We start from the raw sequence: 24,425 nt of genomic DNA on the forward strand, positions 1-24,425 counted from the left end.
TCCAAATATCTAAAGACCTTAAATTCTTGCAATATTTTACCAATTTGATTGCTATGTTATCATTAATTCTCCAACGAGTACCGAAATGTTCCAAGTTTAGAAGATTATCCCAATTTTTAATTGAAATATTAGGTGCATCAGAATCTGCACGCAACATAATATTGCAATGTATTATATTCTTGGATGAATTCAAAATATTATTGAGTACGTTTGGAGTCTTCATGCCCCATCGGTTACTAATGTTGATGTATTCTAAATTTATGAATTGATTAAAAATATCAACAGGATTGTACAAGCAGTTTTCACTCACAAAACAATCAATAAGACTGAGTTCCACAAGTGATGTTGTTTCGGATATTCCTTGAATTATGTCATCTAGAAGGCAGCCTTTTAATGACAAATATTGAAGTTTTTTGAATTTCCTTATATTCTGAAAAATTATGAAAATTAATTTAAACAAATTGAATTTATTGTAATGAATTCATTTGATTCATTTCAGTATTAATAATAAATAGTAACTTACGAAAAGCACTGGTGTCATGAAGTCCTCTTTATCATAATCCAAAAAAATTTTATTCATTCCTTCTGGAAGATAATTGATTATGTGAGGTTGAAACTTTGCATTATAACAACTTCCCATATTCATTACGTTTATCTCAATTATTGTCAGTTTATCTAAGTTTTTGAAGGCACGAATGTAGTGATCGATATTCATTTCCAATAGCTGGTTGTAAATTAAATCAAGACGTGTTAAATTTTTGCAGCACTCCCCAATGATTGGCATAATACTAGAATTGCAATGTTCAAAAAGAGACAAATCTCTCAAATAATTACCAAAATTCGATAATAATTTCTCAACATATGATGGTGCCAACAAATTTTTATCAAAAACACGACCAGCTGATTCACCAAATGTGTATTTTTTAATGTCATACCAAGCTAGTTCACATGCCTCTTTCCATTTGGAACACTAAATAAGATTAATTATATTTTAGCAGCATGAATATTTGTGCCAATGAATCATGATTCATAGTGTTAATGAGATCTATTTGTTCGTCAACATGATGATGTTGTTCTTGAACGTGACAGATCCTTTTTTGACACATGATGATAAATCCTAAAAATAAAAAAAAAATAATATATTGAAACAATAACGATGAGTTTAATTTTTTTCGAATAAAAAAGATTCAGGCTTATATATTGACTATTTCTAAAATAATCTTCATAAAAATTAATTTTGTAAGTATTTATGACTTTAATAATTATCTTATATTAAGTAAAGTTTAATAAATAAATAAAATTCTGTACGCAAGAATTCCTGGCAGCGAGGACATGACAATATGACATGTAAATAAAAACAAATAAAAATAAAAATGAACGTTGTGACGGATGGATATACTGATAATAATAAAATACTGAAAATAAAAATATTCTCGACGAGCGACGAACAATTTTATTATTCACAAGTTGAATATTTTTTAATACGTTTGGAAACGTTTTAAAAAATAACCATCATCAAGCTCGAGCTTAATGATGGTACAATAAAAAATTGTACGTATTGGAACGTTTTAAAAATTATTAACTTGACACGTGAAAATATTTAGATTATACCAACAAGTATTCAACGAATTAATTATAATTAATACCATTAATACTATATTTTATTAGCAACGACCAATAACAAACCGAACAATATTTATATTATTTTTTCTACAAGAATTCACCATATGGTCCAATATTCATAATTTCCATTCGGAAAATCATTAAAAATTTTGTAAAAGATAACTATTTTCATTAAAATTAATCAAAATTACTTCAAAAAAAAAAATTTCAATAATATTTACCTTGATTTTAATATTATAATATAATTTATTCTTAGCAGCAATCACTTTGAATTACTTGATACAACTAAAGCGTTTGGCTGCATGTCTATCCATGTCTATCTATGGATGGACCTTGACTGTGCTCATATGCGTATTTAACTCATGTTTAATTTCTGCGCACATTGTCCCCTCACCGGAACGCACTATTGGTCAATAACAATAATAATAACAACAACAATTATAAACAAACGTAAGTAAACAAAAAATTTTTTATTAATGATTTAAAAATCAACCGTAATTATTAATAAAAAATTAATTTAAAAAAAAAAGGTACAAAATATGGATGAATTGGAGTAGTACAAATTATCGTCAAATAATATCCAGTTTTAATAACACATGGAATATCGAAAATATTGGATGGAGCAAAAAAAAAACTATCAAATATACTATCAAATAAAATATACTATCAAATGTAAAACCAGTTGTCTACCAACATCATACAAGAGTGCCTATCACAACTCATTGATCTCATTGAAAAATCAACGACATTTAAATGACAATTGGACAAAATATTTATCCACAAAAATTCCAATTGATTTATAATAAAAATAAAAATATATACTTATATATTGTTTTTTTTTTTTTTTCTCTTTTAATTAAATTTGTATGTAAACAATAATTACCATGATACAGCAGCAATAATTATTATGATGGTGAAAAAGATTCGCAAAGAGTGTGCACCGTGACCATTGGTGACCAGTGCTCGCTATTATGGGCCATATAATGAACAATGATGGATTCTTTAGAAAAATTATGGGATGGGTTTAGGGTTGTAAGTAAATTATTGTCAATTTATATTTTTTAATTTTTTTTAATTAGGTATATTATTATTATTATCGATATTACTATATTATTATTTTAGAATTACTGTTGTTATCATCACTGATACTTTTAACAATAATTCTAAAAAAAGAGAAAAAATATAATTTACTTTTTTTAAATTAATTCAATATTTTAATAATAATATAGAAATTATATGAATAACTTAACAACTATATATAAATACTAAATCCTAAATGACTAACTTATTTTAACTTATTCTAACTTTAACGAACTCTCTAGGGTGCTAGGATGTTCTCTCCGAAAGAATTGGGGCTATTCTCGAATGAATACGAGTCGACTCGATCCGTGTGAACGAGTCGACTCGTATTCATTCGAGAATAGCCCCCCCTGGTCGGCTAAGGGTGCCATGATTATTAGTAATAGATAGACACTTACTTTTCTTTCTTTTAGTCTTTCATTTGTACTAATTAAACTCGTAAGTGTCTATCTGTTTTTTTTTTTTTTTTTTTAATAAACAAACTAAGTTACTAGTAACCATGGCACCCTCAGCCGACCAGTTTCGCCTACGAACATCCTGGCTGAATCATTTGATATTTTCTCTAACTTCGGGACACATGAATAACCAGTTAGATTCAATTTTTAACGTTGAAGCTTCTGCAAACTTTTCATAGGATATACACAAAGCAATATTATTTATACGATTTTTGGTTATTTCATCAGCACTAGTAAGAGTTTCAATTGTAAGGTTACAGCCGTAGAGACAAAGAGTGTCAAGATTTGGACAGTTTTTTATACATTCGATTATACCAATATCAGTGATATTTTTACAATATTCAAACCCAAGTTTGTTTAATCCTTTCAATTTACTGATAAAATTGTCTGTAACACCATCCATATTACTGACAATCATTACTTCTAACTTTTCCAAGCTCGTTAAAGACATGAGAGCTGCTTCAGTAATATTGACGCATGAATCCATCTCTAATTTTTGTAGATTTTTACATGAATTAGCAATAGCAATAATACTGCTATCTGGGAAATTATGCATATCCAACAAATTCAAATATTTAAGATATTGCAATTTTGACAACTCATCAAAATTGACTGCAGGAGGAACTGGACCAATAATATTATCAGCATTATCATTATCATTATTTATTAAAACTAGATGTTCAAGTTTTTTCCAGTTTGAAATTGTACCTATAGTGGTATTTATAAATTCATTCCTGACTCCCTCCGCGAAACAATAATATAAATAGTCCAGATTTTTTAGTTCTGTCAATTTTTGAAGAGCAGTTTCTATTATTCCTTCACTCCAAATATCTAAAGAATCTAAATTCTTGCAATATTTTACCATTTTGGTTGCTATGTTATCATTAATTCTCCAACGAGTACCGAAATGTTCCAAGTTTAGAAGATTATCCCAATTTTTAATTGAAATATTAGGTGCATCAGAATCTGCACGCAACATAATATTGCAATGTATTATATTCTTGGATGAATTCAAAATATTATTGAGTACGTTTGGAGTCTTTATGCCCCATTTATTATTAATGTCGATGTATTTTAAATTTACAAATTGATTAAAAATATCAACAGGATCGTACACGCAGTTTTTACTCACAAAACAATCAATAAGACTGAGTTCCACAAGTGTTGTTGTTTCGGATATTCCTTGAATTATGTCATCTAGAAGGCAGCCCCTTAATGACAAGTATTGAAGTTTTTTGAATTTCCTTATATTCTGAAAAATTATAAAAATTAATTTTAACAAATTGAGTTTATTGTAATGAATTCATTTGATTCATTTTAGTATTAATAATAAATAGTAACTTACGAAAAGCACTGGTGACATGAACTCCTCTTGATCATAATCTAAGAAAATTTTAATCATTCCTTCTGGAAGATAATTGATTATGTGAGGTTGAAACTTTGTATTCTTACAATTTCCCATATTCATTACGTTTATCTCAATTCTTGTCAGTTTATCTAAGTTTTTGAACGCATGAATGTAGTGATCGATATTTATTTCCAATTCCTCGTTGTAAATTAAATCAAGACGTGTTAAATTTTTGCAGCGCTCACCAATGATTGGCATAATACTAGAGTTGCATTTTTCAAAAAGAGACAAACCTCTCAAATAAATACCAAAATTTGATAATAATTTCTCAACATATGATGGTGCCAACAAACTTTCATCAAAAATACGACCAGTTCGTTTGCCAAATGTGTATTTTTTAATGTCGTACCAAGCTAGTTCACATGCCTCTTTCCATTTGGAACAAACTGTAAAAAAAAATATTAAATTAAAGAAAATAAAAACATTAAAATTATATAATTCAAATAAGTAAAACTTAATTTTAACTTTTATTACCTTTTTCCATGGCTATCCTTTTATGTACTGGCAGCCGCATGAATATTTGTGCCAATGAGTCATGATTCATAGTGTTAATGAGATCTATTTGTTCGCCAACATGATGACGTTGTTCTTGAACGTGACAGATCCTTTTTTGACACATGATGATAAATCCTAAAAATAATATATTGAAACAATAACGATGAGTTTAATTTTTTTCGAATAAAATAGATTCAGGCTTATATATTGACTATTTATGTATTTATAAAACAATGGGTAAGTTCATAATCGCTGGTTATTTCTACATTTAACGCGCGATTCTGAACGCGCAGCACAGGGGATTGTATCCGGGGAATTCCAGGGAATTCATCAAATGTAGAAGTAACCCGCGATTATGAAATATGAACACACCCAATATGACATATTGACAAATAAAAATAAAAATGGACGCTGTGACAGACGAATATATCTACTGAATAATAATATACTCAAAATAAAAATATTTTCGACGGGCGAAGAACAATTTTGTTATTCACAAGTCAATTATTTTTTAATACGTTTCAAAACGTTTAAAAAAATAACCATCATCAAGCTCGAGCTTAATTTATTAGAATAATGATGGTACAATAAAAAATTGTACGTATTGGAATGATTAAAAATAATTTACTTGAAAATATGTGAAAATATGTAGATTATACTAACAAGTATTTAATGAATTGATTATTATTAATACGATTAATACTATATTTTATTAGCAACGACCAAAAAACCAAACGATATTTATTATTTTTTCTAGATGAATAATATATACAAAATAAATAAAATTAATGTAAAAAGTAAAATTTAAATAATATTTACCTTGATTTTAATATTATAATAGGTATAATATATTCTCAGCAGAAATCACTTTGAATCACTTGATACCACTAAAGCGTTTAGCAGTATGTTTATCTATGGACTGATATATCAGTCCATATATGGACCGTATGGACCTTGACTGTGCTTGACTGGCCTGCCTGGCTACTGCGGTCTGCGTATCAACTCATGTTTAATTTCGGCGCACATGGTCCCCTTATCGGAACCAATCAGAACGCACCCCAGGTTAATAATAATAATAATAATAATAATAATAATAATAATAATAATAACAAAAACAACAATTATAAACAAACGTAAGTAAACAGAAAAATTTTTATTGATGATTGAAAAATCAATCGTAATTATTAATAAAAAATTCATTTGAAAAAAAAAAACAGATACGAAATACGGATGAATTGGGATATAAATTATCGTCAAATAATATCCCGTTTCAATAACACATGGAATATCGAAGATATTGGATGGAGAAAAAAAAATAATATCAAATAATAAAAGAGATGATTATGTATCAAAAATATCAGTACTATAGATACATTACCCGGGAAAAAATAGTCTGGTTAGATTTATGGAATAGATCTGTTAGAATTAAGCGTGATCTAAAGAAATTACGGGGAATATGCCTAGATCGGACGGTAGTGACCAAAGTATATAGTAAAAAAGATGGATATCTGTATAGATATCTATTTAGATCTGTACGGATGTAAGTAAATCTATACAGATCTACAGATATCTATCTTTTTTACTATATACTTTGATCACTACCGTCAGATCTAGGCATATTCCCCGTGATTTCTTTAGATCACGCCTTGAGTGAATCTAACCAGATCTGGCCATATATAGATCTAACCAGATACAGACTATTATTTCCCGGGTATTTATGAAATGTAAAAGTGATAATTATATAACAAGTTCAGAAATGGTTGTCAGTAAAGAATATGTACCAATTGTCATATTCATATACATTGGAACCGTTTATTGTAGCTGGTGAACCACTAAAGTATCTTGCCACTGAATTATATTTAAGATTAAACCAGATAATTTTACCAGATAGAAAGCCATCAAAATTATTTACAAACAAAAATTATTATGGGATGATATAACAAATGATAAATTCAACAAATCAATTATTGTACGTGCTGGATTGGTATTAAAACGTGACAAGGAAATACCATTAAGTTGGATGAATGAAATGGTACGAGCTGCAGTACCACTACCAGGATAATTTCCAATTTATTTAAAATTAAATGTATAAATTTTTAATCTTAAACTATAAATTATATCTCTATTGATATTGTATTATTTTTTTTTTTAGTGTACATGAATGTTTTCTTGAATGTATGAAAGACATACAATCTGAATTGAAACATGAAAAATCAAATGTTCTTTGGTGTTGGGGATTTAATGTGTCAAATACAAGCAGCAATTCACAATACATCTGACAACAAATCAATTGAATCAGCTAAATTTTTATCTGATTTATTATTTGTAACAATAATTTCTGAAGCAACTGAAAATTGTACAATTCAATTGTCAAATAATTCATCAATTGTCAATTCACATGAAATAAGAGTGTCATTATATCCTCAAGCAATATCAATATTTTCTACAATGCCACATTGAAAGATGCAATGCAGCAGGTATTTTATTATATACCAAAAATATAATTGCTTATTAATTAATCTTTATCACTATCACTTTTTTTTTTTTTTTAATTAGTGATGCAGATAGTTTAATTATTAATACATTTTTCTTTTTATTTATTTTTTCAGACAATGGAGTGGCTGCATTTTATGAGAACCAGTTGTCTACCAACTTCATACAAGAGTGCTTATCACAACTCATTGATATCATTGAAAAATCAACGACATTTAAATGACAATTGGACAAAATATTTATCCGCAAAAAGTCCGATTGATTTATAATAAAAATAAAATTGAAAATATATGTATTTATATTGTTATTTTTTTTTTTTGTCTTTTAATTAAATTTGTATGTAAACAATAATTACCATGATACAGCAGCAATAATTATTATGATGGTGAAAAAGATTCGCAAAGCGAGTGTGCACCGTGACCATTGGTGACCAGTGCTTGCTATTATGGGCCATATAATGAACAATGATGGATTCTTTAGAAAAATTATGGGATGAGTTCAGGATTGTAAGTAAATTATTGTCAAATTATATTTTTTAATTTTTTTTAAATTAGGTATATTATTATTATTATCGATATTACTACCCGTGTAGGAGAACACAACACGGCCAAGCATCGGCCGATGCTCGGCGAACATCGGCCAATAATCGGCAAACATTAATGGGCCTTTAATGCGCCAAGCCTGGAGCGTTACGGTAATTTAATATCAGCTGCCATTAATGGCCCAATAATGTTCGCCAAGATTGGCCCGATAAATGGCCCATTAATGGCCCATTGATATACAAAGGGTAAGCCAAGAGTAGACCAACCATCAGTTACGCTATTTGCCATTAATGGGCCATTAATGCGCCAAGCCTGGAGCGTTACGGTAATTTAATATCGGCTGCCATGAATGGCCCAATGATGTTCCCCAAGAGTAAACCAAGTATGGCCCATTTATTAATTTCATTGAAAAAAAAAAAAATATATTTTTTTATATATTTTTATATTTTTTTTTTTTTTTATTATTTATTATTTATTATTTATTATTTAACAATCGGGCTTTTATTATACAAGCTATTAATAATCAATTGAAGAAATTATCATTAAACACTATTGAGATTTGATTCTACCTGGACTTGAACTCGGGTCTTCTAAAGATATCCTGAAGCATTACCACTCGGCCACGGCGGCTATAACGAAAGTCATAATTAAATTTTTGATTTGAATCGAATCAACAAGAGACCAACTCTTGGCCGCCCAAGAGTCAGCCGAAGCTTGGCCAGTGATGGCAACCATGCGTTGGCCATTTAAGGTTTAAAAAGATTGGCCGATGAATGGCAGACAAGGCCATTAATGTATGAGCCAAAGATTGGCCAATGACTGGCAACCAAGCAATGGCCATTAAAAGTCTACCAAGACTTGGCCGATGATCGGTTACCAAGCAATGGCCATTAATGTATCAGCCAGAGGTTGGCCAATGATTGGCAAACAAGCAACGGCCATTAAAAGTCTACCAAGACTAGGCCGATGATCGGCACCAAGCAATGGCCATTAAAAGTCACAAGACTAGCCGATGACCGGCAAACAAGCAATGGCCATTAAAAGTCTACCAAGACTTGGCCGATGATCGGTTACCAAGCAATGGCCATTAATGTATCAGCCAGAGATCGGCCAATGATTGGCAAACAAGCAATGGCCATTAAAAGTCTACCAAGACTAGGCCGATGATCGGCAACCAAGCAATGGCCATTAATGTATCAGCCAGAGACAATGATTGGCAAACAAGCAATGGCCATTAAAAGTCTACCAAGACTTGCCGATGATCGGCAAACAAGCAACGGCCATTAAAAAGTCTACTAAGACTAGAAGCCGATGATCGGCAACCCAGCAATGGCCATTAATGTATCAGCCAGAGATCGGCCAATGATTGGCAAACAAGCAATGGCCATTAAAAGTCTACCAAGACTAGGCCGATGATCGTCAACCGCCATTAATGTATCGCCGGCTAACATGTATTGCTGCTACCATCGGCCATTTAAGAATCAGCCAAGGCTCGGCCGATGCATGGTTGGCAATCATTGGCCATCTAAGAGTCAGCCAAGGCTCGGCCATGAATCGGAACCATGAATTGGCAGTACAAGAATGGGCCAGTTGTTTGCCAATGATGAACCATGAATGGCCCATGCCTGGCTACCAATCATTGGGTGCCATTGATGGGCCAATGCATGGCCGTGTTGTGAGTCTTGGCGATTCCTACACGGGTATATTATTACACGGAGAGAAAAATATATGAAATTTTCATATACAGTATATGAAAGTTGCACCAAATCTGCTGGTATATGAGAATTTCATATACTGTATATGGAAATTTCATATACTACATATGAAAAAATCATATACTCTGAATTTTTCAGCTCAAAGCTAATATATGAAAAATTCATATACTGTATATGAAAATTTCATATGCAGTATATGAGAATTTCATATACTGCATATGGAAAATTCTATTAGTACAATATATATCAAAAAACAATTAATTTTTTAAATTTAAATTATATAGGATGGTATAAATTCATTTAATTTTTTTTCATTTGTCTACCATTTTTTATAATTTGTTAAATAACTATTAAATTATAATTTTATTACAAATATTTCAATAAATAGAATGGAAATACGAACATGAATACCTTCTTTATCTAACCTTTCTAATTCATTAATAATTTGGTCAAAATTATAATTATATATACCATACTTCGTAGTATTTTTGTCTAATAAATGAAATAACGTTAAAAGAAAAATGTTTCTTAATTTGTACTGTAACTCTTTAGGCAAACAAGCTATTTTAAAATGAACAGCACACCATTTCAATATAGTTCTATGCGATCCTAGTGGATTAATTGTTTAATAATCGTCGTATGATATACAATAAAAATTGGATTTGCTTTTTATTGAATTTCATTTCAATTCCACAAAGAACCTTGTACAAAATTAGAAATAATATTTTCAGTGATGTTTTTCAGTTAATTTAAATAATTTTATGCTTTTGCAAAATGTCCTGGTATTTCAAAAAATCTTTGAAGCGTTTCACTTATTGAAATAACTTGTGAAGTAACTGGTACATTTTTGTATACATTTATAAATGATTATATCATTCTCTTTGTCAAATTTATATCTTCACCAGTTTATCGTGGAAAGTATATTAAATTATATATAATTTTTACATAGATTATGTATAGTTTTACATAGATAATACATAGTTTTGGGCCTATTTAGTATGTATAATCTATATATAATTTTATACATAATCTATATAATTTATACATAATCTCTATGAAATATAGCCAAAAAATTAAAAATAGTAAAATGACATAAAAAATACATATGTATTCGCTATATACAAAAATATATTCAATGTATAATCTGTATATAATTTTATCAATTAATTCTTATTCATATTCATATTTTCACTATAAAATTTTTATATACAGACTGTATACAGACTATGGACTTCTTGATTGTTTTTTTAATTTTTTCAATTTCCATATAACAATATAAAATTAATCAAAAACATATATGTATGTTTAATTTGTCATTAAATTTCAAGGGTAATTTCAATTATTATATATACTAATAGTATATTGAATATATTATATATAAATAATAATATAAATTAATATATTGAAATTTTCTTCTTGTATATAAACTATACTAATACATTTATGCCCTTATATATACCCTTATTAGTAATAAGTTATTTATTAGTAATTATTAGTAATAAGTTATTACTTTCTAAAATTTTTCTGTATATTTCATATAGATTGTGTATAGATTATATATAGATTATACATACTAAATAGGCCCAAAACTATGTATTATCTATGTAAAACTTATACATAATCTATGTAAATTTTATATATAATTTATATTATACTTTTCCACGTGGGTAGAGACGTAGATTCCTGTACAATTAAAGTATCAAGATTTTTAAAATATTTAAAAGCTCGCTGCTCAGTTTTAAATTTGCTCAAAAAAAAATCATAACTTGTAAAAATATCATCATGCGATTAATAATTATTTGAAGCATTAAAATTTGTTGACTTTCTTAAATTAACTTGAGTGTGTAAACCGATAACTACAAGTTTTATCAATTAATTCAAATCATCGATAAGTTCAGTGACCTTGACTCGAGGCAATAATTAATTGTCATATAATTTAGCAACAAAAAGAGTTATTTCTTCTTTTAAATTTGATTGATGATAATTAACATCACCATTAGCTTTTTCTCTGTCGTCTATAATTTTTTCAGTATCTTCACTAATATTCATTTCCATACAGAATCATTCGTATCTAGATAATACGAATTAATAGAAGCTAGAATTAAAATTTTCAGTCTCTTTTAAAACACTTAAGCTAGTATTTTTCTCAAAATGAAAATTAATACGATGTTTTTGAAACGTCCTAAATAATTTAATCCACAATCATTGTGTATAAACTCGATGAAAAGTTTTTTCTTAACATTGAAAAGTTTCTTCATTGTCATGTATAATATTTGTATGTTTTAAAAGCTTTTCATTGTTTTTAAAATACTTTATCCAAAAAAATATAATAAAAAGTTCAACTGAATTTTTAATGATTAAAAAAATATGATAATAATAATTTTAAAACGATAATATTTGAGTTTTAATGAGAGTTCAATTGACTGGCCTTAAAATTCATTTTAACAAAAAAAAAAAAAATACAATTAATATATTATATAAATAGTTAAACAATAGAAACAATAACAAACATGGATTTGAGAGGGAAAATAAAATATTTATAAAAAAAAAAAAAATAAACAATTTTAGTGATGATTAATTCTTTTAAAAAAAAATATTAATAATAAAAATTTTTAAACAACTTAATCTTCATTTTATTGAAGCAATATCGAAACGGCTTAAAGCAAAAATATCGAATTGAAAAAAAAATTTCATTCAATGACTAGAATTCATAGTTAAAAAAAAATTATTATAAATTTAAAAAATGAAGGATGTGAATATAATTTTCCTTCAGTCAATTCAAACTTATATATACTAGCCTAAAAAAATTGATTAGAAAAAAATTTTAGAATTAATTATATAAAAAAGATCAACCAAAAAATAAATTAAATAAAATATAGAAATTGTTTTTTTTTTTTTTTCAAATTAAAGTTGTAAATTTCTATAGAATGTTTTTTACACCGAGCTAAAATAATAATAGTGATAATAAAATTAATAATCAAAATGTTTTTCTGCTCGAATAAGAAAACAATAATAAATATAATATCAAAAAAAAGAAAAATAAATTTTTTAGATACTTCAAGTTTCGAAATAATTATCATATATATTATTGTTTATAATTTTTTTATTTTAATTTTGATAATTTTGTTAATAATTATTAAATAATAAAAAAAAAAAAATTATTCATTGATAATGTGTGAATATTCTTACGCAGATTTTGGACATGATTTTAATTTTAGAATTGTTTTTTTCTTTTTTTTTTTAAATTGATTGATAAAGAAAAATGAGAAGAAAAAGGGGAAAAATAAAATGAAAATTTCGACGCACATATCCAAACGAAAAAAAAAAAAATATATTGGCTTTTAGTAGAATGGCTAGTTTTGTGAAATTTTATAAACTCATTCACCTTAAAGACTTCGATAATGACGTCAAAGATAGTACTATAATATTCCTTAATATTAATTATTTATAATTAACAATTTGATGATTATTAATTATTATTGAAAGCAATTGACTGTACTTTGACGAGTCATTTTACAATATTTAGGGTTTTAAACATAAAAAAAAAATTAAAAGAAAGCAGTATAAATTTTAGTTTCAACTCCAATTACCCATTGCAAAAAAGCTTGGATACTTCTTGAAAGAGGCATATTTGAAATCTGTTCTCCTTTAAAATATTTGATCAATCCATTTAAAAACACTACTCGGTGACATATCCCGTATAGATTAAGAAAAAACTTTTGTAAAGAGAAATTGTATATTTTTCCGTCTATTTTGCTATTCTAGTCAATATTTGAGCTTATTTCTGAAAAAATATGGAATTATATCTTGTCATAATGTGTTAGTAACTAGTCCCATTACTATTGAAAACATATTAGACTTAGTTTAGCTGTTACATGAGTTGTGATTCTATTGAAATATTTGTAATAAAATTATAATTTAATAGTTATTGAACAAATAATAAAAAATAGTAGACAAATGAAAAAAAATTCAATAAATTTAGACCATCCCAAATAATTTAAATTTGAAAAATTAATTGTTTTCTAATATATATTGTACTAATAGAATTTTTCATATGCAGTATATGAAAAATTCGTATACCGTATATGAAATTCTCGTATACTGCATATGAAATTTTCATATACAGTATATGAATTTTTCATGTACTAGATTTGAGCTGAAAAATTCAAAGTATATGATTTTTTCATATGCTAGTATACGAAATTTTCATATACTATATATGAAATTCTCATATACGAGCAGATTTGGTGCAACTTTCATATACTGTATATGAAAATTTCATATATTTTTCTCTCCGTGTATTTTAGAATTAACGTTGTTATCATCAATGATTCTTTTAACAATAATTATCAACAATAATTCTAAAAAAAGAGAAAAATTATAATTTACATTTTTTAAAATCAATTCAATATTTTAATAAAAATATATTGAAATTATATGAATAACTTAACAACTATGTATAAATACTAAATCCTAAATGACTAATTTCTTTTAGTTTATTCTAACTTTATTACCAAATCTCTGGGTCAAGAATCAACCAGTTAGATTTAATTTTTAACGATGAAGCTTTAGCATCATTTTCAAAGAATATATGCAAAGCAATATTATTAATACGGTTTTGAGTTATTTCATCAGCACCAGTAACCGTGTTAATTGTAATGTTAGAGCGAAGGAGACGAAGAGTGTCAAGATTCATACACTGAATTGTACTGAATTATACCAGCATCAGTGATGTTTTTACAATATTCACACCCAATTTTCTTTAATCTTTTTAATTTACTGATAAAATTGTCTGTAACACCATCCATATTCCTGACACTTATTTCTTCTAATTTTTCCAAGCTGATTATAGACTTGAGAACTGCTTCAGTAATATTAATGCATAATTGACACTTCTGAATATTCAAGATATTGCAATTTTGACAACTCATCAAGAATGACTGCAGAAAGAACTGGTTTAATATTATTATCATTAATATCATTATAATGATTTCATATAATTAAAGGTTTTTTCCAGTTGTTTGAAATTGTAAATATTGTATTTACAAATTCATTCTCGGAGACTCCATCCGCGAAGCGATAATCTAAATATTCCAGAAGTTCCAATTCTGTATATTTTTGAAGAGCAGTTTGTTATTCCTTCACTCTACTTTTTAGTTTATTTGACATTTTCCCTAACTTTGGGACAAATAAATAACCAGTTAGATTCAATTTTTAATGTTGAAGCTTCTGCAAAATCTTCATAGGAGATACCCAAAGCAATATTATTTGTACGATGTTTGGTTATTTCATCAGCGCCAATAAATGTTTTAATTGTAATGTTACAGCCGAAAACACAAAGAGTGTGAAGATTTGGACAATTTTTTATAAATTCGATTATACCAGCATCAGTGATGTTTTTACAACATGCACATCCAAATTTCTTTAATCCTTTCAATTTACTGATAAAATTGTCTGTCAGACCATTCATATAATTGACATTTATTTCTTCTAATTTTTCCAAGCTGATTATAGGCATGAGAGCTGCTTCAGTAATATTCACGCATGCAGTCATCTCTAATTTTCGTAGATTTTTACATGAATTAGCAATAGCAATAATACTGCTATCTGGGAAATTATACATATTAAACAAGCTTAAAGATTCAAGATATTGCAATTTTGACAACTCATCAAAATTGACTACAGAAGGAGCTGGACCAATAATATTATCATCAATAACATCACAACCCTCATCATTGAATAAAATTAGATGTTTAAGTTTTTTCCAGTTTGAAATTGTAACTATTGTATTTATAGATTCATTCCTGACCCCATCCACGAAACAATAATATAAATATTCGAGATTTTTTAGTTCGGTCAATTTTTGAAGAGCAGTTCCTATCATTCCTTCACTCCAAAGATCTACAGACATTAAATTCTTGCAATATTTTACCAATTTCGTTGCTGTGTTATCATCAATTCTCCAACGAGTACCGAGATGTTCCAAGTTTTTAAGATTATCCCAATTTGTAATTGAAATATTAGGTGCATACCAATATGGATGCAACAGAATATTGCAATGTATTATATTCTTGGATGAATTCAAAATATTATTGAGTACGTTTGGGGTCTTTATGCCCCATTCATTATTAATGTTGATGTATTCTAAATTTTCGAATTGATTAAAAATATCAACAGGATTGTACACGCAGTTTTCACTCACAAAGCAATCAATAAGACTGAGTTCAACAAGTGTTGTTGTTTCGGATATTTCTTGAATCATGTCATCTAGAAGGCAGCCTTTTAATGACAAGTATTGAAGTTTTTTGAATTTCTTTATATCCTGAAAAATTATAAAAATTAATTTAAACAAATTGAATTTATTGTAATGAATTCATTAAATCTATTATAGTATTAGTGATCAATAGTAACTCACGAAAATCTTTGGTGACATGTACTCCTCTTTATCATATTCCAAAATAATTTTAATCATTTCTTCTGGAAGATAATTGATTATGTGAGGTTGAAACTTTGTATTATAACAACTTCCCATATTCATTACGCGTATTTCAATTATTGTCAGTTTATCTAAGTTTTTGAATGCATGAATGTAGTGATCGATATTCATTTCCAATAGCTCGTTGTAAATTAAATTAAGACGTGTTAAATTTTTGCAGCGCTCACCAATGATTGGCATAATACTAGAATTGCAATGTTCAAAAAGAGACAAATCTCTCAAATAAATACCAAAATTTGATAATAATTTTTCAATATATGATGGTGCGAACAAACTTTCATCAAAAAAACGACTAGTTGTTTCACCAAATGTGTATTTTTTAATGTCGTACCAAGCTAGTTCACATGCCTCTTTCCATTTGGGACAAACTGTAAAAAAAAATATTAAATTAAAGAAAATAAAAACATTAAAATTATAATTTAAATAAGTAAACTTAATTTTTATTTTTATTACCTTTTTCCATGGCTATCCTTTCAGGTACTGGCAGCAGCATGAATATTTGTGCCAATGAATCATGATTCATAGTGTTAATGAGATCTGTTTGTTCGTTAACATGATGATGTTGTTCTTGAACGTGACAGCCCTGGCAGAACTGGCGTGATCGCTTTTGTCGCCAAAGCCAGAGCAAAACCAGAGCAAAGCCAGAGATAATAAAAACAGAATATTAACGATATCAAACGTAAATTTGGGCTTTATATGGATATATTATTTAAATTAAATTATTATTGAACTTGGCTAATATTGATGTAAAGAGATAAATATAAGTGAATATAAGTAGAACAAGTAATGTAAATGTTGATAGATTTTGACGTTTTGAGGTTGACTTGGATCGGTTAAACACAAAAATCCCTAGCGAGAAGCAATAGCAAATCCAGACCTTTTCCAGAGTAAATAGCCAGACTTGTAAAAAAAACATTTATTTATATAAATAAAACTAACTATTAATAAACAAAATTAAATTAATAAATTTTAATGACTTTTAGAGACTTTTTTATTGTTAAAATTAATTTTTCGCTTAAAAAAACACATAATCTCTGTAATACAAAGCCAGAGAGAAAGCCAAGTAAAAACCAGAGTAAAACCAGACAAAAGCCAGAGCAAGCCAGAGTAAAGCCAGACTTGTAAAAAAGACATTTATTTATAACAATATCACTAATTATTAATAAACAATAATAAATTAATAAATTTCAATGACTTTTAGAGACTTTTTTATTGTCAAAATTAATTTTTCGGTTAAAAAAAAAAAAAAAACACATCAATCTCTGGCAATACAAAAGCCAGAGAAAAGCCAGAGTAAAGCCAGAGTAAAACCAGACAAAAGCCAGAGCAAAGCCAGAGTAAAGCCAGACTTGTAAAAAAGACATTTATTTATAACAATATCACTAATTATTAATAAACAATAATAAATTAATAAATTTCAATGACTTTTAGAGACTTTTTTATTGTCAAAATTAATTTTTCGGTTAAAAAAAAAAAAAAAACACATCAATCTCTGGCAATACAAAAGCCAGAGAAAAGCCAGAGTAAAGCCAGAGTAAAACCAGACAAAAGCCAGAGCAAAGCCAGAGTAAAGCCAGACTTGTAAAAAAGACATTCATTTATAACAATATCACTAATTATTAATCAACAATAATAAATTAATAAATTTTAATGACTTTTAGAGACTTTTTTATTAATATAATTAATTTTTAGCGTGAAAAAAAAAAAAAAAACACATCAGGTCTGAAGCAACTCTGGGCTTTACTCAACTTTTGTAACCAGATTGATGTGTTTTGTTTTAAGCGAAAAATTAATTTTGATAATAAAAAGTTTCTAAATCATTAAAAGCTATTAATTTATGTTATCAATAGTTAATGCTATTATTATAAATAAATAATAACTTTCTTTACAACTTTATCTATTACTCTGGCTACTCTGGCTTTCCTCACAACTTTTATGTGAATTGATAAGATTTTTTTTTTTTAAGCGAAAAATTAATTTTAATGATAAAAAAGTCTCTAAAAGTCATTAAAATTCATTAATTTATTATTGTTTATTAATACTTAGTGATATTGTTATAAATAAATGTCTTTAAAGTCTGGCAACTGGCTCTAACAATTACTACTCTAACTTTTATTCTGGCTTTCAGCCAGAAGATACCGATTTTTCAAGCGAAAAATTAATACAACAATAAAAGAATAAAATCATAAAATTATTATTGTATTGTTATCAATAGTTAGTGCTATTATTATAAATAAATGTCTTTTTACAGTCTGGCTTCTCAACTGCTCTGGCTTTTGTCTGGTTTTACTCTGGCTTTACTCTGGCTTTCCTCTGGCTTTTGTATTGCCAGAGATTGATGTGTTTTTTTTTTTTTTTTTTTGCGAAAAATTAATTTCAATAATAAAAAAGTCTCTAAAAGTTGATAAAATTCATTAATTTATTATTGTTTATTAATAATTAGTGATATTGTTATAAATAAATGTCTTTTTTACAAGTCTGGCTTTACTCTGGCTTTGCTCTGGCTTTTGTCTGGTTTCACTCTGGCTTTACTCTGGCTTTCCTCTGGCTTTTGTATTGCCAGAGATTGATGTGTTTTTGAAAAATAATTTCAATAATAAAAAATCTCTAAAAGTTATTAAAATTCATTAAATTTATTATTGTTTATTAATAATTAGTATTGTTATAAATAAATGTCTTTTTACAAGTCTGGCTTTACTCTGGCTTTGCTCTGGCTTTTGTCTGCAGTTTCACTCTGGCTTACTCTGTGGCTTTCCTCTGGCTTTTGTATTTTTAAGAGATTGATCATGTTGCTTTTTTTCAAGCGAAAAATTAATTTTAACAATAAAAAAGTCTCTAAAAGTCATTAAAATTTATTAATTTATTATTGTTTATCAATAGTTAGTGCTATTGTTATAAATAAATGTCTTTTTTACAAGTCTGGCTTTACTCTGGCTTTTGTCTGGTATTACTCTGGCTTTACTCTGGCTTTCCTCTGGCTTTTGTATTGCCAGAGATTGATGTGTTTTTTTTTTTTTTTTTTTGCGAAAAATTAATTTCAATAATAAAAAAGTCTCTAAAACATAATAAAATTCATTAATTTATTATTGTTTATTAATAATTAGTGATATTGTTATAAATAAATGTCTTTTTTACAAGTCTGGCTTTACTCTGGCTTTGCTCTGGCTTTTGTCTGGTTTTACTCTGGCTTTACTCTGGCTTTCCTCTGGCTTTTGTATTGCCAGAGATTGATGTGTTTTTTTTTTTTTTTTAAGCGAAAAATTAATTTTAACAATAAAAAAGTCTCTAAAAGTCATTAAAATTTATTAATTTAATTTTGTTTATTAATAGTTAGTTTTATTTATATAAATAAATGTTTTTTTTACAAGTCTGGCTATTTACTCTGGAAAAGGTCTGGATTTGCTATTGCTTCTCGCTAGGGATTTTTGTGTTTAACCGATCCAAGTCAACCTCAAAACGTCAAAATCTATCAACATTTACATTACTTGTTCTACTTATATTCACTTATATTTATCTCTTTACATCAATATTATTGCCAAAAATAAGTTCAATAATAATTTAATTTAAATAATATATCCATATAAAGCCCAAATTTACGTTTGATATCGTTAATATTCTGTATTTATTATCTCTGGCTTTGCTCTGGTTTTGCTCTGGCTTTGGCGACAAAAGCGATATCGTTTTCTTCTGGCTTAGCTCTTACCATTTCCGCCAGGGAGATCCTTTTTTGACTCATAATGATAAAATCTAAAAATGAAAAAAAATAATATATTGAAACAATAACGATAAGTTTAATTTCTTTCGAATAACGTATAGATTTAGGCTTATAAATATTGACCATTTCTAAAATGATTATTATCCAATATTAAGCCATATGACTATTATGTGACATGTAAATAAAGACAAATAAAAATAAGAATGGACACTCTGACGGATGGATATACGGATAATAATAAAATACTGAAAATAAGAATATTCTCGACGAGCGACGAATAATTAATTTACTCACAAGTTGAATATTTTTTAATACGTTTCGAAACGTTTTAATGAATAACCATCATCAAGCTCGAGCTCATAATGATGGTACATAAAAAATTGTACGTATTGGAACGTTTTAAAAATTATTAACTTGACACGTGAAAATATGTAGATTATACTAACAAGTATTCAACGAATTAATTATTAATACCATTAATACTATATTTTATTAGCAATATGACCAATAACAAACCGAACAATATTTATATTATTTCTTCTACAAGAATTCACCATACGGTCCAATGTTCATAATTTCCATTTAGAAAATCATTAAAAATTTTTTGAAAGGTAACTATTTTTATTAAAATTAATCAAAATTACTGTAAAAAGTACAATTTAAATAATATATACCTTGATTTTAATATTATAATATAATTTATTCGTAGCAGAAATCACTTTGAATTACGTGATACAACTAAAGCGTTTGGCTGTATGTCTCTTTATGTCTATCCATGTCTACCTATGTATGGACCTTGACTGTGCTCATATGCGTATTTAACTCATGTTTAATTTCTGCGCACATAATGGTCCCTCGACCGGTACGCACCGTACGCACCGTAGGTCAATAATGATAATAATAATAATAATAATAATAATAACAATTATAAACAAACTTAAGTGAACAAAAAATTTTTTATTAATGATTTAAAAATCAACTGTAATTATTAATAAAAATGGTACAAAATATGGATGAATTGGAGTAGTATCCAGTTTCAATAACACATGGAATATCAAAAATATTGGATGGAGCAAAAAAAAAACTATCAAATATACGATCAAATAAAATATACTATGAAATGTAGAACCAGTTGTCTACCAACATCATACAAGAGTGCCCATCACAACTCATTGATATCATTGAAAAATCAACGACGGTTAAATGACAATTGGACAGAATATTTTTCTACAAAAAGTCCAACTGGTAACCATGGCACCCTCAGCCGACCAGTTTCGCCTACGAACATCCTGGCTGATCATTTGACATTTTCTCTAAGTTCGGGACAAATGAATAACCAGTTAGATTCAATTTTTAACGTTGAAGCTTCTGCAAAACCTTCATAGGATATACACAACTCAATATTATTTATACGATTTTTGGTTATTTCATCAGCGCCAGTAAATGTTTCAATTGTAATGTTACAGCCGTAGAGACGAAGAGTATCAAGATTTGGACAATTTTTTATACATTCGATTATACCAGCGTCAGTGATGTTTTTACAATATTCACACCCAACTTTCTTTAATCCTTTCAATTTACCGATAAAATTGTCTGTAACACCATCCATATGACTGATACCTATTTCTTCTAGTTTTTCCAAGCTGATTATAGACATGAGAGCTGCTTCAGTAATATTAACGCATACAGTCATATCTAATTTTTGTAGATTTTTACATGAATTAGCAATAGCAATAATACTGCTATCTTGGAATTCACGCATATTTAACACATATAACTCTTCTAGATATTGCAATTTTGACAACTCATCAAAAATGACTGCCGGAGGAACTGGACCAATAATATTATCATCAATAACATCATCATCCTTATCATTTAATAAAATTAGATGTTTAAGTTTTTTCCAGTTTGAAATTGTAACTATTGTATTTATAGATTCATTCCTGACTCCATCCGCGAAACAATAATTTAAATATTCGAGATTTTTAAGTTCTGTCAATTTTTTAAGATCAGTTTCTATTATTCCATCACTCCAAATATCTAAAGACCTTAAATTGTTGCAATATTTTATCAATTTGATTGCTATGTTATCATTAATTCTCCAACGAGTACCAAGATGTTTCAAGTTTAGAAGATTATTCCAATTTTTAATAAAAATATCAGGTGCATTAGAATCTGGACGCAACATAATATTGCAATGTATTATATTTTTGGATGAATTCAAAATATTATTAAGTACGTTTGGAGTCTTTATGCCCCATTCATTATTAATGTTGATGTATTCTAAATTTACAAATTGATTGAAAATATTAACAGGATTGTACAAGCAGTTTTTACTCACAAAACAATTAATAAGACTGAGTTCAACAAGCTGTGTTGTTGTTTCGGATATTCCTTGAATTATGTCATCTAGAAAGCAGCCACTCAATGACAGATATTGAAGTTTTTTGAATTTCTTTATATCCTGAAAAATTATAAAAATTAATTTAAACAAATTGAATTTATTGTAATGAATTCATTTAATTTATTATATAGTATTAATCATAAATAGTAACTTACAAAAAGCTTTGGTGACATGAATTCTTCTCTATCATAATCCAAAATAATTTTAATCATTTCTTCTGGAAGATAATTGATTATGTGAGGTTGAAACTTTAAATTCTTACAACTTCCCATATTCATTACGCGTATCTCAATTGTTGTCAGTTTATCTAAGTTTTTGAATGCATGAATGTAGTGATTGATATTTATTTCCAATAGCTCGTTGTAAATTAAATCAAGACGGGTTAAATTTTTGCAGCGCTCACCAATGATTGGCATAATGCTAGAGTTGCATTTTTCCGAAAGAGATAAATCTCTCAAATAAATACCAAAATTTGATAATAATTTTTCAATATATGATGGTGCCAACAAACTTTCATCAAAAAAAAGACCAACTGATTCACCAAATGTGTATTTTTTAATGTCGTACCAAGCTAGTTCACATGCCTCTTTCCATTTGAGACAAACTGTAAAAAAAAAAATATTAAATTAAAGAAAATAAAAACATTAAAATTATAATTTAAATAAGTAAAACTTAATTTTTATTTTTATTACCTTTTTCCATGGCTATCCTTTCATGTACTGGCAGCCGCATGAATATTTGTGCCAATGAATCATGATTCATAGTGTTGATGAGATCTATTTGTTTGTCAACATGATGATGTTGTTCTTGAACGTGACAAATCCTCTTTCGACACATGATGTTAAATTCTAAAAATAAAAAAAAAATAATATATTGAAACAATAAGGGTAACTTTAATTTTTTTCGAATAACGTATAGATTCAGGTTTATATATATTGACCACTTCTAAAATAATTATTATCCAATATGGAGTAAAATTTAAAAAATAAATAAAATTTTGTACGCAAGAATTTCTAGCAGGACATATGTCCTATGACTTTTATACATGTATGACATGTAAATAAAAACAAATAAAAATAAGTATGTACACTGTGACGGATAGATATACTGATAATAATAAAATACTGAAAATAAAAATATTCTCGACGAGCGACGAACAATTTTATTACTCACAAGTTGAATATTTAATTTTAATACGTTTCGAAACGTTTTAAAAAATGACCATCATCAAGCTCGAGCTTAATGATGGTACAATAAAAAATTGTACGTATTGGAACGTTTTAAAAATTATTAACTAGACACGTGAAAATATGTAGATTATACTAACAAGTATATTCAACGAATTAATTATAATTAATACCATTAATACTATACTTTATTAGCAACGACCAACAACAAACCGAACAATATTCATATTATTTTTTCTACAAGAATTCACCATATGGTCCAATATTCATAATTTCCATTTAGAAAATCATTAAAAATTTTTTAAAAGGTAACTATTTTTATTAAAATTAATCAAAATCACTGTAAAAAGTACAATTTAAATAATATATACCTTGATTTTAATATTATAATATAATTTATTCTTAGCAGAAATCACTTTGAATTACTTGATACAACTAAAGCGTTTGGCTGTATGTCTATTTATGTCTATCCATGTCTACCTATGTATGGACCTTGACTGTGCTCGTATGCGTATTTAACTCATGTGTAATTTTTGCGCACATGGTCCCCTAGCCGGAACGCGCACCATTGGACAATAATAATAATAACAACAATAACAATTATAAACAAATGTAAGTAAACAAAAAATTTTTTATTAATGATTTAAAAATGAACCGTAATTATTAATAAAAAATTAATTTGAAAAAAAAAGGTACAAAATATGGATGAATTGGAGTAGTATAAATTATCGTCAAATAATATCCAGTTATAATAACACATGGAATATCAAAAATATTGGATGGAGAAAAATAAAAACTATCAAATATGCTAT

At 27.4% G+C, this 24,425-nt stretch overlaps 2 protein-coding genes across 2 annotated transcripts; both read right to left on the reverse strand.

Annotated features, from left to right (window-relative positions):
- Positions 1–3,156: 3,156 nt before the first annotated feature.
- Positions 3,157–5,192, reverse strand: LOC122848242. Its single transcript, XM_044146182.1, has 3 exons — positions 5,041–5,192; positions 4,504–4,952; positions 3,157–4,410 (listed from the first exon to the last, which is right to left on the reverse strand). The coding sequence occupies exons 1-3, from the start codon at positions 5,183–5,185 to the stop codon at positions 3,250–3,252; spliced, it is 1,755 nt and encodes a 584-aa protein (XP_044002117.1). The 5' UTR covers positions 5,186–5,192; the 3' UTR covers positions 3,157–3,249.
- Positions 5,193–21,095: 15,903 nt separating this feature from the next.
- LOC122848263 lies at positions 21,096–22,930 on the reverse strand. Its single transcript, XM_044146228.1, has 2 exons — positions 22,582–22,930; positions 21,096–22,486 (listed from the first exon to the last, which is right to left on the reverse strand). Exons 1-2 carry the CDS (start codon positions 22,840–22,842, stop codon positions 21,320–21,322), a joined length of 1,428 nt encoding a protein of 475 aa, XP_044002163.1. The 5' UTR covers positions 22,843–22,930; the 3' UTR covers positions 21,096–21,319.
- Positions 22,931–24,425: the final 1,495 nt, after the last annotated feature.

Source organism: Aphidius gifuensis, linkage group LG1 (assembly GCF_014905175.1).
Source record: "Aphidius gifuensis isolate YNYX2018 linkage group LG1, ASM1490517v1, whole genome shotgun sequence".
NCBI lineage: Eukaryota > Metazoa > Arthropoda > Insecta > Hymenoptera > Braconidae > Aphidius > Aphidius gifuensis.

Bases quoted from the DNA above. Each gene is read 5' to 3' on its own strand.
- LOC122848242 (XM_044146182.1), bottom strand. From the start codon at position 5,185: ATGTGTCAAAAAAGGATCTGTCACGTTCAAGAACAACGTCATCATGTT. The intron at 4,953-5,040 runs GTAATAAAAGTT...TTTTTTTTACAG, and splicing joins AAGGATAGCCATGGAAAAAG to TTTGTTCCAAATGGAAAGAG. The intron at 4,411-4,503 runs GTAAGTTACTAT...ATAATTTTTCAG, and splicing joins TCATGTCACCAGTGCTTTTC to AATATAAGGAAATTCAAAAA.
- LOC122848263 (XM_044146228.1), bottom strand. From the start codon at position 22,842: ATGCCAATCATTGGTGAGCGCTGCAAAAATTTAACCCGTCTTGATTTA. The intron at 22,487-22,581 runs GTAAGTTACTAT...ATAATTTTTCAG, and splicing joins TCATGTCACCAAAGCTTTTT to GATATAAAGAAATTCAAAAA.